This window comes from Xenopus laevis, chromosome 1L, assembly GCF_017654675.1.
Source record: "Xenopus laevis strain J_2021 chromosome 1L, Xenopus_laevis_v10.1, whole genome shotgun sequence".
Classification (NCBI taxonomy): Eukaryota; Metazoa; Chordata; class Amphibia; order Anura; family Pipidae; genus Xenopus; species Xenopus laevis.
Window position 1 is genome coordinate 84272736 of NC_054371.1, and position 18954 is coordinate 84291689.

Genomic DNA, 18954 nt, shown 5'->3' on the forward strand with positions numbered 1-18954 from the left:
TAGCCTCCCCTATGCCTCTTACTGGAACTTAGAGCCCGAATGGAGACAGGAATAAGTCCAGGTAGAGAGTAACAGAGGTGCCGGTAATAGATGTTCAGCAGCACTTTTGTAGAAACCGAGTCGAAGTAGCCGAATAGGGTAAAACGAAAACGTAGTCAAGCCAGGCAAGGTCAGGAAACAGGATCTGCGGTACCGAGGGAGAATCCGAAAGAAGAGTCGATAAACAGGCCAAAATATTCAGGAAACCAATAGATCAGGCAGTCAAAAGTTCAGGAACGCTTAGTGTCAGGGCAAGATCACTTCACAGTGATTTGCAGGCCTCGGCGTCCTTTTACGCGCTGTGCGCATGCGTCAAAAACGGGCGCGCGCGCGCGTCCAACTCGACGCGGACGCGCCGATGCGCGAAAATGACGCGACCTCTCGCGAGGGCAAACATCAGCACCAGAGGACTGACAAGATCATTCAGATCATTCAAAAAGGCTGAGAGTGATAATAGTTAAGATATACAGACAGACAGGCTGTGTAGGCCCCCAGTGATTTCTGTCTCTGCCCTCTTGTTCTAGTCATTGACCTTCTCAGGTTTCTTGAAAAAGCATCATGCACTGACCTGACAGCTTTGGGGTAGTTAATGATGATTTTGTAAAAAAGAGAAAAAAATTACCACAATATGGCAGATGTCTTTAATTAATTTATAAGATACAGAAGAGTAATGCCATGAATTTTTTATTGGCATCAGCTTTTATTGTATTTGATAAAAACCATTTTGACTGAAACAAAAATTCAATCTAATCACATTTTAGATCTTTTCATATCCCTTGTTGTGGGCTATAGCCAAAAGAAGCTTTTGTTTGAGAGTCTTTAGGTTGGAATATTCAGGAAGAAATAACATGTGAAAGCAGGTCTGTGCTTCTGGAAGGTGTGTTTCATCAGGAACTCCAAAGCTAGAGATTGTCATCCCTGCTTTACCGATTGTAAATAAGGGGAGCTTGTCGTTTCCAGTGAGGAACACTGAAAATAAAGAGAACATTGCTTAGATCTGTATATTGTTGGCTGCAGAGGGAAACTACAGACTGGGAATAACACTGTAGTACAAAGCATCTTTACAAAACTGCCAAAATGTAAAGAATTATTAAATAGTAAACACTTTGGGACAAGAGCTTTTTTGTTTTCGTTTTCAGATCCTTTATTCCCTTATAGATTTTTAAATGATGTTTTGTATGTGTTGTTCCCATCTCTGATCAACTCAATGTATAATACAGTTATAAATACAGGTAGAGGCTATTTTCCATAGAATCCTTTATAATCACATAATTAAAATTTTTAAAAATGATTTCCTTCTATGTAGTAATGAAGCATGACCTTGTACTTCAAACTAAAATATCATAACTCTTAATAGGATGCAACACATTCCTATTGGGTTTAGTTAATGTTTAAATTGTTTTTTGTAGACTATGGAGGCATAGAGATCCAAATTAAGGAAAGATCCCTTATCCGGAAAACATGAGGTCCCGATCATTCTGGATAACTGTCCCATACCAGTATACTAAATATGCACCATCCTTTTCAAATATTATATTATGCATTGTTATATTTAAGTTCTACTTGTCTATGCAGTGCTGCACATTTTTTAAAACATCAGAAACATCAGAATGAGCTAAAAGATAAATTAACAGATACTGTAAATCAGATAGTTTTTGAATTGCAATTCCATGGTCACTAAGAAAACTGAGCAGTAGGCAGAAGCAGTATAAAAGGTAGAAGACCTACTCAGAAAACCTCTTTTTTTCTCCAGGGACAGTGCATGGAAAACCTTCCAAAACATCTTGATAGTTGGGTGATCAGGCATGTACTTGCCAAGATAAATGGTAGCCTGTGAAAAGAAAAGGAAAATGTAAATTTTAGCAATTGCATTTCTAATTCTCTCCATATCAGGGTTAGTCACTAGCACGATCCTTAAATTCAGTTTAAACTCCAAAAACAAGCTTTGTATGCACACACACATAACCTTAAATAACAGAAGTCAAACAGTGAAACAGCAATAAACCAAGTTAATCCTTTATGGCAAAATTTTTAGGAATAGCTTCCATTGCTGTACTGTACAGCTCCAGAAGCTTACATTTAAAGCTATCTCACTTCTATTTGCATGCTACAGTATACTGACTTTACACAAGACTTATGCATATTTATGATGTCGTAGGAGTCACAGATTCACCTTTTACTGCTGATAACATTGGAATTTCTTTCAAATATTATTGCTGAATGCTTATTTATACCCTAGGTACATATATTATTGTGTATTTTTGTTTGCACTATTAAATATATTCTTTATTTGTGTTTTAAGGGCATCAGGACATTTTTTTTACAGTTGTATTAATGATCACAAGTGCTTCTTGCTGTGTATGGTTGGTACCTTTTACGTTTTTTCAATGTAATATATAGCAAATATAGTATGACCTGTTATCCAGAAGGCTTGGGACCTGGGGTTTTCCAAATAAGGGATCTTTCTGTAATTTCGATCTCCATACCTAATGTCTACTAAATTATAATTTAAACATTAACCAAATAGGATTGTTTTACCTTGCTCTAAATATCTATAGCTAACTTTTTCTGTTTGAAAAACAAATAGAAAGAAAACTTGATATAAGACATTTACACATTAAGAACCAATGAGAAAATCCATATTGAGTCAAGGTTTTGTTTGCCTTTGTATTCTAAGCTGGATGGTTTTCCCCCAGAGAAGGAATGTCTCTTAAGGTTTGAAGGGGTGATGGGTGAAGGGTGACATTTTTTTTTTTTTTGTATTTAAAATTTTTATTTTCAAATATCAGCAGGTAGCAAAAATTGGCACATAGTCAAACTCAGAATCTGCAGGTACTGGACAATCCCCAGGCTGCAGTAGTATCATGGCACATAGGTACATAACATGTATTCCTGAGTAGTATAGTAGAGTAGCCCAAGTAGCTGACAAGAAAATTAAACAAAAATAAAAGGAAAAGAAACAGAAAAAGGAGTAAGAGAAAAGAAATAAGCAAAAGTAAACCAAGAACTGAATAAACAGTTGCCTATAACACTTGTGAGTACTGTCAACATCTCTGCACTAACTGGGACAGCATTGGGCAAGAAAATTTAGGGATTCCCCTGAGTCAGAGTGAAGGGTGACATTTTTTAAGTATAATATGCCAGTTTAATAAAGAACATATAGATGTGATATCTATTCCTGTTATAGTATTTCCATATAAAAAAGAAAGGAACATTTTATATGGGAGAAAACCAGAGAACTCAGGGAGAATACACAAACTCCTTGTAGATAGAGTCCTGGCTGAAATTGAACTCAGCACTGCAAGGCAGCAGTGTTACTCACTGTGAGACTGTACTGCCCCTATATATATATATATATATATATATATATATATATATATATATATATATATATATATATATATATATATAAGGTATATCTTAACCAATAAACAGTAATTACATTTAATGTTTAATTAGCATATTCCATGGTTTATTAGTGTCTGCAATGCAAACCTTTTCAAAGATGTTCCAGTCGTATTCTGCAGTCCCCGCAACAAGAGTCCTCAGCTCATCTGGCTGAAAGAATGAAATTATATCTTTATCGCAGACCTTGTAAAATCCTCTCTTGAACTCCTCAAAAGGTTCTGTCACAGATGTGTTGAATATGTAGTCGATACACTTGGTAACGTAATCTTTCCTTTTAAAAGCAAAAAAAAATTAGATATTGAGCAGAAAAATATCCAGTCATTTTGCAGAACCTCAAATGAAGTCACAGCCAACTTAGAAACATCATCAATCGCAAATAAAGCTATTAAAAGTTTGAGCAAAACAACAGTAACAGGCCATAGTAATGGTGTATAAATTATACTTTTTAGGTGAGGTTTACAGTTCTATGCTCTCCTGTAGAAGCTTGGAAACTGGAAGATCTCACCCATTTTGAACATTTCTGTTGCTGGATTCATGGTCTTAAATACCACTCCCCTGGTGCCATTCATGTAGTACACCCTGTGGATGTACCTTCCCTTGCAGGGTGTGCAGACTGCCTTCCTTGTTTTGGGTGCTAAAGCTCCCTGACATGGTTCTGTTTCTTTATGATACATCTTTGTTTTATTTCAGGCTATATCAGTGAAGCTGCAACTCTTTTACGTGTTGCTTGCAATTGTAATGCCAGATGTTTCTATTTACTTAGCTGAAAGAAGGAAAGAACGTATTCCATACAAGCAACTAAAATTGTTTGCACATAACATTTTGCTTATTGTAGCTTTAATTACAATAATGATACATCAGTATAACTTAATATGCTGTGTTGTTACTGTATTTTATGTGTAGTCACAAAGAAATTAGATCTCAGCATGGTCGAACTGGGCTGACGGGACACAGAGAGAAAACCCAGTGGGCCTTAGCCCTCGTGGGCCTCACCAGCCCAGACCCACTCCCTATGGGTGCATTAGATGCGCTCCCTGCACCCGATCATTACTCCCCTGGTCACTATCATGAAGAGAAAAGAGGTACACACTGGCGGGGGAAGGGGGGTTGAGAGTTGTATGGCTGGAGCGGGGGCATTGTGGAGGGGGGGCCCAGGGAAGGTGTAGGCCCTGATGCTGCAACCCAGGTGAGTCTAGATGCCCCCCCTCCCCATCCAATGCTGGATCTCATAAAAATATGATGCAGCATTGTATTTAAGAGGAGTGATTTGGGGCAGGGATTGACACATTTTATAATCAAATCAATGGGGATACTAATAAATATGATGCTTAACAGTAACACCAAAAAATGAAAGTGCATTTAAGTAATGAAAATATAATGTACTGATTGCGCTGCACTCATACAACTGGTGTGTTTGCTGCAGAAACTTTACAATAGTTTATATAATCAAGCTGTTGTGTAGCCATGGGGACAGCCATTCAAAGCTGAAAAATTATAAAAGGAACAGGATACTCAACAAGTATTATGCATTGTGAATCTTCAGAACTTATCTGTGATTCATTGTGTATCCAGTGCTTGAATGGCTGCCCCCATAGCTACACAGCAGCTTGTTTATATAAACTTCAATAGTTTTTTTGACACCAGTATTACCAGCGCAGGACAACAGTACATTACATTTTCATTCTTTTAAAACAATTTCTTTTTTTGGTGTTAATGATCCTTTAAAACACCCTCAGTAGCCACTTGATCCACAAAAAAATGCTTTTTTTAAAAAACTATGTTATCTGGCAGTAATTGCAGTGATACAAAAGCATTTATTCCAGTTATACATTTATTATTTTTAAAATTCATTTACATAAAATCTCATAAAAGCTTTGCTTGGACCATACCATTTTTTAGCTGACAGTTTTGGTAAGAAGATATTTTTGTATACATACTTGTTTAAATTGTTGACCTGTACAGATCCTCCGTTGGGTATCAAGTCAATGGATTTATTTTCCCAGGAAAACTGCAGCACGGAGATGTATAGAAGATGCAATTACACTTTTGTAATGAATATCATTAATGAATATCATTAATACATAGGATGTGCAAATATAATTGAAATAAGGAAATAATTACAGAAGAGTTGCTTTGATAATTTTTCATATGACTGTTTATTGATTAATAAATAAATCACAATTGGGGGACTCTATGGTGCTGCCATAAATTCTATGTTTACAGTTGCAGGTGTGGGATCTATACTAATGGTGCATGTTGTAGCTAGATCAAATAGACTGGCAAAGAAATGCTTTACCTTAAGACTATAATAACACTTTCACAAGACAAAACATGAGGGGCTCATTTATCAAGCTGTCTAGTTGTGTAAAAAAACAGTTAAAAGTTTGCATCCATAAAAACGACATATTGAAAAATATGTGCTATACTAATTCGTGTTTTGTGTCTAAGCTTGTGGCTCCTGTGGGGTTAGACCAGCTAGGGGGACAGGAGCAGTGTCTGGGGAACCCAGTCTCAAAATGAGTTAAAGGAGACATATCATGTCACACTTATATTTTAGTATTATATTTCCCCTTCATTGAGATCTTCAGTGATATCTGGGGAAAATGTCTGTGCTCCTAAATATTCCTTGAACCCCACATTAAAGTGATTTGGGCTAAACCCTTTAATGTTCTAGATATTCTTAGAACTGTATCTGAACAAAGAAGTGTTTTCATATATCAGACGAGGGCATTGACCATATGTTAAATCTCAAACGGGTTCTTGAAGTCCAAAAATGACTCTTACTGTTACAATATTGTGCCTGCCCACAACTTGTTGCAGCCTGAATAGCCAGCATGCAAATGAGTGCCCATACCACACCTATAGTGAAACCCATGCAGTTGAATTTACAGTCTAGAAAATGCAAATGAAGTGCCAGTACTAATGAATAGCTTGCATCTAGATACATGGTCAAAATTCTGCAGTGCACAAAAATATTCTGCAATGCAGGTAAAAGAGTAAAATAGGAAAGGTCATTTTCCAACTGAGTTTTATAAGTTTATAAGTCTTTGCATGTGAAAAACTCTTATTACAGTACAAAGTATTATCATCATACTTACACAAAAATACAGTTCCATACTCTCTACAACTGCACTCTCAGCATCCAGCAAATCCTGCATGGTCCTAAAGATTAGACAACAAACATATATGCAAGGTTTCATTGCTAAATCTGTATTGCTTATAAAGTATAGTTAAGTAGAGGTGAGAATGTCCAACCTACTAGATGCTAAGATGCTAGAGGGGCTGTTGCAAGAAGCCATAGACAGTCACTATTAAGTGGGCTGGGGGCTGTTTGGGCCTCTGTGTACTTGAAATGACAGGGCCTAGTTAGAATCTCAGTACAGACCCGCATTGGAGTAATATGACAGTGCCAGGTCCTACTGAAAAACATCTTTGGAGGAACCCAGCGTGCACAGTTCCTCTTGGCAGCAACCCCTGTCCCCACAAGGCTGACTCGTGCCTACCCACTGTTGCTAGGAGAAGGACTGGGGGGGGGGACTACTACACAGCAAATACTCCTCGCCCCCAGCGGCTGCTGGGACTGCTACATTATAGTTAAGCCACTGCTACTAGTTGAAAAACTAGCAACCCACTGACAATCTGATTCAGAAAAACATTTTGGTTTCTAACCTTTATTTTACTATTGGTTTACCATTACCTCTTTTAAAATTTCTGTTTTGCATTTGTAAACATACCGTATAAGGGTAACACCGCTTTTGCACACATGGCCAAAATTATAGTGCCAGACATTAGGGGGCATAGTTCCTAAAGTGCAAATGGTATCATGATCTAAGTCTACCAAAGTTTGCATCATTATGTTGGGGTGTATTTTTTTTCCACAACATTACATATTTACTAAAAAAACATAATTACAGCATTGCACGTACAGTGAACAAAGTTTTGCTGGCATAAATTATGCCAGTGTATAGTCTACATTCAGTTGGGGATCTCATGTTAATAATGATATGCTAAAGTGGCTGCTGTTAAATTGCTGTAAGTTGCATACTGGAGAATTTAGTGGTAGCTATTCAAAGTTTCAAAAAACATGAATCAATTAGAAGAACTACATTTTTAAGAGTATGCATTACGCTACTTCCTTTTGGCAAATGTTTATGTTTAAAATGGTAACACAACTTACCTTCCCATGGTCGGCTGTATCTCTTTTAAATCTTCCAGAGTTGCCTTTTTACCCAAAAGCTTTTTAAACAGTGCCAAGGGAAAGGGGAGGTAAATAACTATCTGGTTATAGACTGCTAGGCCACAAATTACGCCAAAGTAGAAATACTTTTTCTTTTCCACTAATGGCTGAAATAGAGAAAATTGAAAAATAAACTTACTACAAACTTAAGGTGCAGATGTACTTAACACTTACATCATGACATATTGAAAATAGTCAAAACTGTTAATAGTGTTGTTCACCTTTGAGTTAACTTTTAATATGATGTAGAGAGTGATATTCTGAGACAATTTGCAATTTGTTTTCATTTTTTATTATTAAAAGTTTTTGATTTATTTACCTTTTTATTCAGCAGCTCTTCAATTTGAGTCTTAAGCAATCTGGTAACTAGTTCAAATTACTTTGGCAACCATGCGTTGATTTGAATAAGAGACTGGAATATGAATAGTAGAGGGCCTGAATAGAAGGAAGCCCACAAATTTAGGGGGCCATGGGGAACGGGTCTGGGCTGGCAGGGCCCACTGGGTTTTTTTCCGGTGTCCTGCTGGGTTTTCTCCCAGTGTCACACTGGGTTTGTCCCCACCAGCCCAGTCCGACCCTGTTGTATTGGTGGTGACACACAAGGGGTCAATTACATACACAAATCACATTCATTACTTGTGGCAACATGAACTCTTTGCATTTCTGTATAAATGCATCTCCACTGCCTTTGTCCTGGCTCCTGTTCTGTATATTGGCACATTCTGCTGTGGGAACCCAGGAGCTTTCACCACCATCAAATCAGGCAGCAGTTCAAAGGTTCCCAAACTGACCTACGTCAATGACCACAGCACAGATGCTCCAGTAGAATCAGGTGAACATGTCACTTTTACACTAGAAATCAAAAATGATGGCAACCAGAAAATATTCAGTACAATTGCATCTGATTCAGGTCGAAGTGCAAGCACAATTGTGCCAACTTCACATCAATTACAATTGCATCCAGTGCATCTCTCCCTGCCAAATGCAGTTATGCTGGAATCATGGGGCGCTGCATTGTAGGAAAAAAATATGGCTTTGCACGCAAAACTGAACTTAACCCACTGCATGTACTGTATATTAAATAAATAAATGAGCTTTATGGTGTCATACAGGCAGAATGTCAGGATGTCGAGATTATAATATTGAAAAAGAAGATAAGAAGCCCCCGGATGTATTTATTGTAGAAAATAGTGGCTATAAATGATTAGACTTGCTAGATGTCAATTGTAATCACTTAATATAAATTATGGCACCTATATATGGATTTTCCACAGCATCTGTGTTATAGCAAAACTGTTTTCACAATTTTCAACAATTTACATGGTTATCATTGTATATCAACTTACAGTGCTTGGGAACCATATGGGTGACAATGGATCAGAACAACTGAACATTCCATAATCAGGATTAACCATACTCTCTAACAGAACCAGGAACAGCTCTTTCTTGACTGCAACAGGATCCATAGTACTCTCACCTTGAAATTCAACCTAACACCAGAAGAAGAAGAAGATGTGTGACTAGAACTGCTTGCTGCTTATTAGATTTTAAGTTATCAAGAAAGCTCAATTAAATTAACTTTGTCTCATCATTTTAAATGCTGAGATATACTATACCAGTAAGTCCTTCTTCAGGTTTGGGTCTTCAGCAATACTTAGCTTATGCAATGTATCTTCCACCAGGTGGCCACGTCTTAATATGAGATGCAAAAGAGGTATATTTGGAAGGTCACTATTTCCCTGCAGTCTGTTCTGCAAAATTTGTTCCTGCACCTGAAGTTTTACAGTCTGCAAAAATAAGAAACTTCATATTCTTAATAGTCATTTTTCTTAGAATTATTTTTTTGTTTTGAGCTGCTTAATGTGGCACTTAACATTTTCCTCGGCCTCCTCATTTAATTATTGACATTTTCTGTTCTGCAGCTCTCAAGCTTGGAATGTAGACTGGTAACTGGTAACTGCTAAACTAGCAACCAGAAAACAATTATAATAGAAAGTAAAATGAGGAGGCCCTGGAAATAAAAGATAAGCAATAAAAACATTTAAAGTGAATTCACTGGTTAATTTTTATTTGCAGCTAAGGTCCTTTGAGAATAAGTGGTCTAGTTAGCAGAACAAGCCTCAAGAGCAGCAATCCCCAACCACTGGCTCGTAAGCTACACAAGCCAATCACAGCTCTTTTTTGGCATCCCTGGGAACTTTTTTTCATCTTGTGTTGCTCCCAAACTTTTTTTTACATTTGAATGTGGCTTACAGGTATAAAAGTTAGGGGAACCCTGTCTAGAGCCTTAGAGGCCCCATGGTCCAAAATTATATTATTCTCCAAAGAAGAGGCCCTTGCACAGTCCCATATGCAGGGGATAAGGGTTACAGGTGGACAACAGGGGTGACAGCCCAAGTTTCTGGATCTGTAAGAATGATAGCACTAGCCCAATAATACACTGGCAAGCCAACAAAAGGATGTTAACCAGCTAAACAAATTAATGACAGACGGAAAACTTAGAGAGGATTGTACAAATATAAATTAAATTATTGAAAGTGATACAATGCAGAAAAGCAAGTTTGTGAAACTATGTCAGCAGATGACTTGGGGAAAAACACAAAAAGCATCAGTTAACTAGCCGTACGTATATACAGTAAACAAGCACCTCGAAAGAGTACACAGCAGAGGGCTATTCCTTGAAAGGGGATGTAGGAGAGGTATCTGTTAAATACAGTAACAAAACTTGCATAAGGCACTTGAATGCTGCAAGAAGGGTCCAAAGGCATGAACACAGGTATTACCTGTATACATTTACTTACAGGTGGATGATCTCTGTCTCCATACCAAATAGACAAATTCAACTTCACCATTTCTTGAACACATTATAACCTGTATGTAACCTAATATTACAGATTTTGAAACTGTTTATTATAAAACTTACACAAATGAATAAGTGATGCAGAATATTCTACAACAATTTATATGTATTCCAACAAAGGCTTTATTTCAAGAGCTGAAACACCCAGGATGAACGTAACAAATCTGTACCCATACACACTTACATGTCTTTTTTGCAATGAATCAAAATGAAGTACTTGCACCTTTGTGGGAAAATTTAAGACAAATGGAAAACGGCAATATATAGCAGGAAAGGCTTTTTCATCAGGCTCCTGTAAAAAACATAAAATGACAGATAAAGTAAAGACAACAGCAGCGCGTTCCTTGGAAACATCTTTCTTATATTATAAAACAACTAATCCTTAATATTAAATAAGCTTGTCAACAGACTAAGTATATGAGGGAATTAAATGAAAATCATAAACAGAACTGAAAAGTATTCCAAATTAAGAATAATAAACATCTGCATTTTAGTACATTTTAAAATTTTTATATTGTTTAAGGAGATATTACAATAAAACTGTCCTGCTGTAACCACTAGAGAAGATGACCAAACTGCAACTTGCAAGATGCAGAAGAATTCATAAATAAGAATCCTGCTTACTAGCATTACATAAATCAACTAGTTATGTCAACACAGCCCATTTCCCAGGCACTAGTATTAGGTTGTGCCAAATGTGTAAACATCAAGTATATCAATAATGTAGAAGTTACATAGTTACATAGTTAAATCGGGTTGAAAAAAGAGAAAGTCCATCAAGTTCAACCCCTCCAAATGAAAACCATCCATACACACACCCCTCCATACTTTCACATAAATTATATATACCCATACCTATACTAACTATAGAGTTTAGTATCACAATAGCCTTTGATATTATGCCTGTCCAAAAAAATCATCCAAGCCATTCTTAAAGGCATCAACAGAATCAGCCATCACCCGGCAGTGCATTCCACAACCTCACTGTCCTGACTGTGAAGAACCACCTACGTTGCTTCAAATGAAATTTCTTTTCTTCTAGTCTAAAGGGGTGGCCTCTGGTACGGTGATCCACTTTATAGGTAAAAAGGTCCCCTGCTATTTGTCTATAATGTCCTCTAATGTACTTGTAAAGTGTAATCATGCCCCCTCGCAAGCACCAGAGAAAACAACCCCAACCTTGACAGTGTCCCCTCATAATTTAAGTCTTTCTTCCCTCTAAGCAGTTTAGTTGCACGTCTCTGCACTCTCTCCAGCTCATTTAGATCCCTCTTAAGGACTGGAGTCCAAAACTGCACTGCATACTCCAGGTGAGGCCTTACCAGGGACTTATAAAGAGGCATAATTATGTTTTCATCCCTTGAGTTAATGCCCGTTTTTATGCAAGACAGAACTTTATTTGCTTTAGTAGCCACAGAATGACACTGCCCAACTTGTTATCTACAAAAAAAAAACCCTAGACCCTTCTCATTTAAGGAAACTCCCAACACACTACCATTTAGTGTATAACTTGATTTTATATTATTTTTGCCAAAGTGCATAACCTTGCATTTATCAACATTGAACCTCATTTTACAGTTTGCTGCCTAGTTTCCCAACTTAGACAAATCACTCTGCAAAGTGGCAGCATCCTGCATGGAACCTATAGTTCTGCACAATTTAGTATCATCTGCAAAAATAGAAACAGTACTTTCAATTTAGTTCTAGGCCAACATTCCTTAATTTAACCAGTAACCTTTTGTGTGGCACTGTATCAAAGTAAATCACATCCACTGCCATCCCAGAATCGAGATCCCTGCTTACCTTCTTATAAAAAGAAATTAAGTTAGTCTGGCAAGATCTAGTATGAATAAAACCATGCTGGCACACATGGATAGCAGTGGGCAAAATGATTCTGCTGTGATGGTACAGATGTCAAGCACAGTAACCTCTTGTACATTTATTATAACATGGCAGATGGCAGGTAAGACTGGCTTGCTCCATACTTGCTTCCAGCTTAGACAGGTAGAGGAAACCGGAATATGAATCATAAGACAAATGGCAATACAGCAGGAATGTCCTTAACCAAGATGTCCACACACGCAGGCTACTACAAGAATAAATATATGTAAGTTAATATTAAAATGCCTCCATCCTGTCTGAAGTAGTGAACCACGCGTGAATAATCGGGAAGATCCCAAAAATCCTTTATATTAATTATAATGCAGTAATTGTCTTTTTAATTTCCTTATTTTAAGGACTACATTGTCCACCAACACTCACATGTTGCTAGGAACTTGTGGTGATCTCCAATATGCCCCTTCAGCTAGCTATTGTGTACAATTTCATACATGGTCTAGAACTACCACCAGCCAGGATTATCTGTAATTCCAGTGTTCCCCTAATAGGTTGATCTGTTATTGGCCATCCACACTCTTAAAGAGTGTGCAGCAATGGCTGTGCTTTCATATAAAGTGTTCCATACAATGCTGAAGTGCTCTACCTCTGTGTATTTCCCTTAGGAATCAGGTGCTCAGCAGTAAATTACCCAACCTGCCACGGGTTAGGAAAATCGCATACAAAGTCCACAGCACTGCGGCACACTGTCAAAGTGGATTCGTTATGTTTATATAAAGTGGTCAAAAAGCTGCATTTTGTGTAAAGAGCATTCCAATTTGCATCTGAAATTTGCATTTGCACGTTGCAGTGCGGGCAAAGCACAGTATGAGCTAGCAAGTATGTTTGGTAATGTTTAGTAATGCTGGAGTTGATAAGAGGTTTCCATTCAGTTGTACATCTTCAGTCAGTGTATATATTGTAAGCAATATTTATTACTGGGAAGGAGGTTCAAAGGACAAAAACAGGTGTAATTTGCAAATTTTGTTGCACTTTTCATGCTGCCTAAATGATCTGCTGCCAATCTCTGCATTTTGTTCCAGAGCACAGAGACATATGGCAGAAACATTATGAGGGGTGGAAGACATGTAAGCATCCCTCCTCCCACCCCTGCCCTTCCACTAAGTTAGGGAATGGCACAGATGCAGGTTGCAACATTGCCCTGTACTTACTTTATGACCGTAAAGACAGGGCTGGCCTGCATCAACCAACTCTGTGTTCTGCATTTTGGCCAGATTTTTTTATCCAGCACGAAGTGCAGAGTGTGGACAAACCCTGGGTCATAGTAAATGACTACTATATTCACTGTTAACAAAGACAAAACATCACATACAGGGGAACTGCACCAGTGAGGTGAGTTGAACCCACTGGTTACCACGGGTGGCAAAAAGCCACTCCAGGTAATTTTAAGAGTCAAATTTCCAATTGTCAAACAGAAAATTCTACTCTTCTAGTGCAGAGAGGTAATTGTGCTCTCAGCACTAGCTTGTGGACCCTTTTTCCAAATCCCCTGGAAAGGTGAGTGTAGGGACAGGGGGGAGGCAGCAGGAAAGCTGTCTCAGGGCGGTGGGGGAGTAAGAATCGCCCAGGCCCGGATTTGTGGAAAGGCCACCAAGGCCTGGGCCTAGGGCGGCAGGATTTTAGGGGGGCGGCAAGCTGCCCAACCATACCCACATTGATTCTCAAACACTGGGAATGCGCAGGAAATACAATAGTTTTATAAATTTCTTGTGTACCAATCCTCATTGCTTCAGTTCTGATGAAAATTTGTGTGAATAAAAGGGGGGGCAGGGCGACGAACGGCAGTGGGCCTAGGGGTGCCCGCTATGTAAATCCAGCCCTGGAATCGCCCCTGATTACATGATATAATTCAGCCAAAGAAGTCCTTTAAAAAATCTACTCACAGGCTGAGACTGCCATAGACGCCAGTTGTTAATGTCAAAAGGAAGTATAATCAGTGGGCAAAGTTCATTCATGCAGAATGTGTTTATTGGTACGATGCAATTGCCATTCAAGTTAGCCTGTAGAAGAAAAGAAAAACATGCTTATAAAAAATCTGTAGGTACAAGCTATAGTAATATCAATCAGATACTATTATCAAAATGAAGTCTGCATTTGATAGAAAATATGTGCATAGCCACTAAAACAAAATAATGTTGGAAAATGTGATTTGCTTAAGCTGGTGGTTCACCTTTATGTTGACTTTAAATATGATAGTGAATGGCAAGTTCTAAGTCACTTTTTATTACTTGCCTTCTTTTTACTCTTTCCAGCTTTCAAATGGGGGTCACTGACACAGGCCTGGATTTTTGGCGAAGCCACAAAGGCCCCAGGCCCATGGCGGCAGGATCATGGGGGCGGCATGCTGCCCGGCCACAACCTAAGGAGCACTGGGAAATCCCCAGCGTTCCTGCGCGTGCTTGATCTCCGGCATGCGCAAGCTCCTGTTCATGTGCGGGGAGGGTGGTGCGCCCGCGAGGCTGCCGGGCATTAAGACCCAGCAGCCTAGGGGCGCTGAAGCCCAAAATTCAGGCCTGCACTGACCCCATCTGAAAAAACAAATGTTCTGTAAGGCTTGCTATTGCTACTTTTTATAACTCATTTCTATTTAGGTCCACTCCTATTTATATTCCAATCTCTTATTAAAAATCAATGCATGATTGACATAAAAAGTATATATTACAATGAGGGTAGCTTTATATGCTGTACCAAACATAAAAATAAAACTTGACCACCACTTCCAGGTATCACTTTACTCCTTGGTTCTAAAAAGCATTTACGACAGCACAGCTTTATCAAGGATTGTATTTTTGAATAGTTGCAGTGGTGTCCTCTGAAAACAATAATAAACATATTTTGATTTATGAACCATGGCTGTAGGGCTTTAACGATTCCTAGACTTGCATTGCATTGAATTGAAAGTTCTGACCAGCCCTGCAAGATTTATATGAAACAATGAAATACTACTGCTTTAACTTAGGAACAATTTCTGCAAGAAAAATAAAATGTGCAGGGAACTGCTTTGATAAATGGTATAGTATGTGTTACATAGTTAAGCTGGGTTGAAAAAAGACCATCATGTTTAACCCCAACAAATGAAACCTAAAATGAAACCCTTTACATTGTTGCCAAAAATGCCAGGAAAATGTTAGGAATCACAGTCGCTTAATCTTTGTCACAATTAAACCCTCATAGGTGCACGTTGCCCCTTTAATATATAAATTTGGGGAATAATGTAAGGATAATTTTCTGGAGCAGATTATTAAATATACAGTAGAGAAACTAACCTTGTAGAGCTTCTTTAGCATCTGTAGGAGATCTTTAGTTCCAGGTTCTGCTTGAATGCTTTGTACAGATAACATCACAGCAGTTTTAAGTAACTGGATTTGCTTTGTCATGGAGGTTGCTTGCATACGTGACCACAATGTTACTGAATTGAAAAAAATATATTTATTCTTGTATGTTCCATGACGATATTTGCTTTACCTAGGAAAACTCTACACTTTTTTCAGGACAACCTTAGCTTTCTAAATGTGTCTGTGTTACTATTGTAGGGATCTATACCTGAACCATATTTTATGTGCAGAAATACCCATTCTAACAAAGCCAAAATGGGTAAATATGTTTTCCTACACCAAACTACCCAACAGCAGTGCTTTGCTACATGTAGCACTTTAATTAAACACTTCTGAAAATGTAATACAATTATTGAATAAAATACAAAATATTTACAAATCGTGCTACTACTCACATAGTCGATAAAATGCTTCTTTTTCTTTTGGTTGTAATGGCAGCAATAACTAACACTATCACAAAAATGTGTTGCCTTGTTCAATTAGTGCTGCATACTACTTATGGGGCTCCTACACATGAATTCTATGAAAACATATTGTATTGTGGGTAAAAATAAATGGCAATTTGCATCTATTCTTTGCACATTACATTTGCATTAGTAAATGAGTCCAATCATTTTTAACATAGCATTATTAAATGCTTGCCTAGCCATTTACCTAATATCTTCAGAGAACTTTCACCCATGTTATTGATAGCCTTAGCAAGTGGAACTGTCACTGACAAACAGCTACTTGGGTTATGCAGTAAGGGGCATTCTGGAAGTAAGAGGAATATGGCAAATGCCTCATAAAGCAAAGGGAGAGGATCAAGCACTGGAATTAGGTCATTCCTAATGGTGGAACAAATCTGTGAACCAAACAGGACAAAAAGTAAATTATCCAGGAAACATTTTTCTATGCACTCATCTAAATTAAACTGTAAACACTGTGTACAAGTATAACTAATATGAATCATAGTTTTTAACTATACTTGTACACAGTGGCACTACTTCCCCCTGTTGGATTGCTTAGTTAAGTATTTCCTTATGAACACTATGGTGTTTGACATATTTGTGGAGATGTTTACAACTCTTTTAAATGTATAATAACCTATTACCTATACACCATGCATCTATGATTTCATTGGGGGGGTGTCATCACCATTTTCACATGTAACATTCTGTTTTAGGTTGTGGTATTGTGGGTTTGTTTGAGATGTTTTGAGAAAGGTCCTCTTGCTGGGACAGAATTTTCATATATGTATATGTATATATATGTATATATATTTATATATATATATATATATATATATATATATATATATATATATATATATATATATATATATATATATATATATATATATATATATATATATATTTGGGGGGGCTGAAAATGTATAAACATTTGATGACTTTTAAAAAATAGGAACAATGATTATAGCTTAGTAAACAATATTTTTGAAATCCCACTAGTAACTTGCATTGGGTCCATTGGGGGGAGGTAGGGATTTGTCAGTATAAAACTAATGGCAAAATGTCACAAATATCTTGTAAACAGGTTATGATTTATTTTTACTGTGTAGACTTATCTAAGAAGCATATGTCTTCTGTGTAACATATTTTAAACAAGTGAATTCCACACAATGGGAGAGGTGGAACAAGAGTACCAAGTATAGGATCCGTTATGCAGAAACTTGTTATCCAAAAAGCCCCAAATTACAGGATGGTCATCTCCAACAGAGTTTTTATTAAATAATTAAAATTTTAAAAAAATGATTTCCATTTTGTCTGTAATAATAAAACAGTACATTGTACTTGACCCTAACTAGATATACTTATTCCTTGTTGGAGGCAAAACAATTCTATTGGGTTAATTTAATGTTTTTTTTTATTAGTAGATTTAAAGGGGTGGTTCAACTTTCAGTTAAATATTAGTATGTTGTAGAATGTTCAATTCCAAGCAACTTGGTCTTCATTAATTATTTTTATTATTTTTTAAATTATTTGACTTTTGCTTCAGACTCTTTCCAGCTTTCAAATGGGGGGTTACTGACCACATCTAAAAACAAATGCTCTGTAAAGCTACATATATACTGTGTGGTATGGTGACAAAAAGGTCCCCAGTTTCTTGGGGAAAAGTGATTGATGGAATGTATGTTGGGCCACGGATTCTCAGATATTGTTACTGAAGTGAGACCAGTAGTGCTCTTAGCAGAGAAACACTAAGGGGCAGATTTAAGAAGGGTCGAATATCGAGGGTTAATTAACCCTCGATATTCGACCAGGAACTAAAATCGTTCGACTTCGAATATCGAAGTCGAACGATTTAGCGCAAATCCTGCGATCGAATGATCGAAGGATTATTCGTTCGATCGAACGATTAAATCCTTCGAATCGAACGATTCGAAGGATTTTAATACAACGATCGAAGGAATATCCTTCGATCAAAAAATCACAGGCAAGCCTATGGGGACCTTCCCCATAGGCTAACATTGACTTCGGTAGCTTTTAGCTGCCGAAGTAGGGGGTCGAAGTTTTTCTTAAAGAGACAGTACTTCGACTATCGAATGGTCGAATAGTCGAACGATTTTTAGTTCGAATCGTTCGATTCGAAGTCGAAGTAGTAGTCGAAGGTCGAGGTAGCCCATTCGATGGTCGAAGTAGCCCAAAAAACACTTTGAAATTCGAAGTTTTTTTAATTCGAATCCTTCACTCGAGCTTTGTAAATCTGCCCCTATGTCTCTCTGCAAGGTTTTTGTAATTGATGATCCGGGACTGGTCTTACTGGGAACCCGCAAGAGTAGGGTGGGGCGGATTCCCAAATCCGTAGGCCAGGTTTTAAAGAGGCCTTAGGCCTATTTAGTACACCTGATGCTGAGCAGCAGTGCTGAATGTATGTGAGACAAACTGCTGGTGTTCTCAGCTTCAGAAGAGAAAGAAAAGCATTTGTTTTGTGTTAACCAGAAGGTTGGATTTTTCTGTTGAACTGCTGTTTTTCGGTCACCTTCCCCCTACGAGGGGAAATTTCTGCAGCCGCTGGAAAATAAACGCGGGCAGGAAGCCCTTAAACCGATCCTGGTGTGTGAAGTCGCCTCATTTGCAGCCTACCAGCGAGTGAACCCCCACAACTGTTACTGCTAATTTTTATTACTCATGTTTCTATTCAGGTCCTTTCCTATTCATATTCCAGTCTCTAATTCA

At 37.7% G+C, this 18954-nt stretch overlaps 1 protein-coding gene across 4 annotated transcripts in view; it reads right to left on the minus strand.

Moving 5' to 3' along the window:
• Nucleotides 1–666: 666 nt before the first annotated feature.
• Nucleotides 667–18954, minus strand: part of herc6.L (HECT and RLD domain containing E3 ubiquitin protein ligase family member 6 L homeolog) — a 51961-nt gene continuing 33673 nt past the window's right edge. For all 4 annotated transcript variants that reach the window (XM_041590876.1, XM_041590872.1, XM_018252286.2 and 1 more), the window contains exons 12-23: nucleotides 16430–16619; nucleotides 15707–15849; nucleotides 14324–14440; nucleotides 10729–10836; nucleotides 9301–9471; nucleotides 9031–9174; nucleotides 7625–7791; nucleotides 6546–6609; nucleotides 5385–5455; nucleotides 3535–3718; nucleotides 1768–1870; nucleotides 667–1008 (exon numbers count right to left, since the gene is read on the minus strand). In XM_041590876.1, coding sequence (XP_041446810.1) covers nucleotides 797–1008; nucleotides 1768–1870; nucleotides 3535–3718; nucleotides 5385–5455; nucleotides 6546–6609; nucleotides 7625–7791; nucleotides 9031–9174; nucleotides 9301–9471; nucleotides 10729–10836; nucleotides 14324–14440; nucleotides 15707–15849; nucleotides 16430–16619 — 1674 coding nt within the window. In that variant the 3' untranslated portion in view covers nucleotides 667–796. The remainder of the gene's footprint in view (nucleotides 1009–1767; nucleotides 1871–3534; nucleotides 3719–5384; nucleotides 5456–6545; nucleotides 6610–7624; nucleotides 7792–9030; nucleotides 9175–9300; nucleotides 9472–10728; nucleotides 10837–14323; nucleotides 14441–15706; nucleotides 15850–16429; nucleotides 16620–18954) is intronic.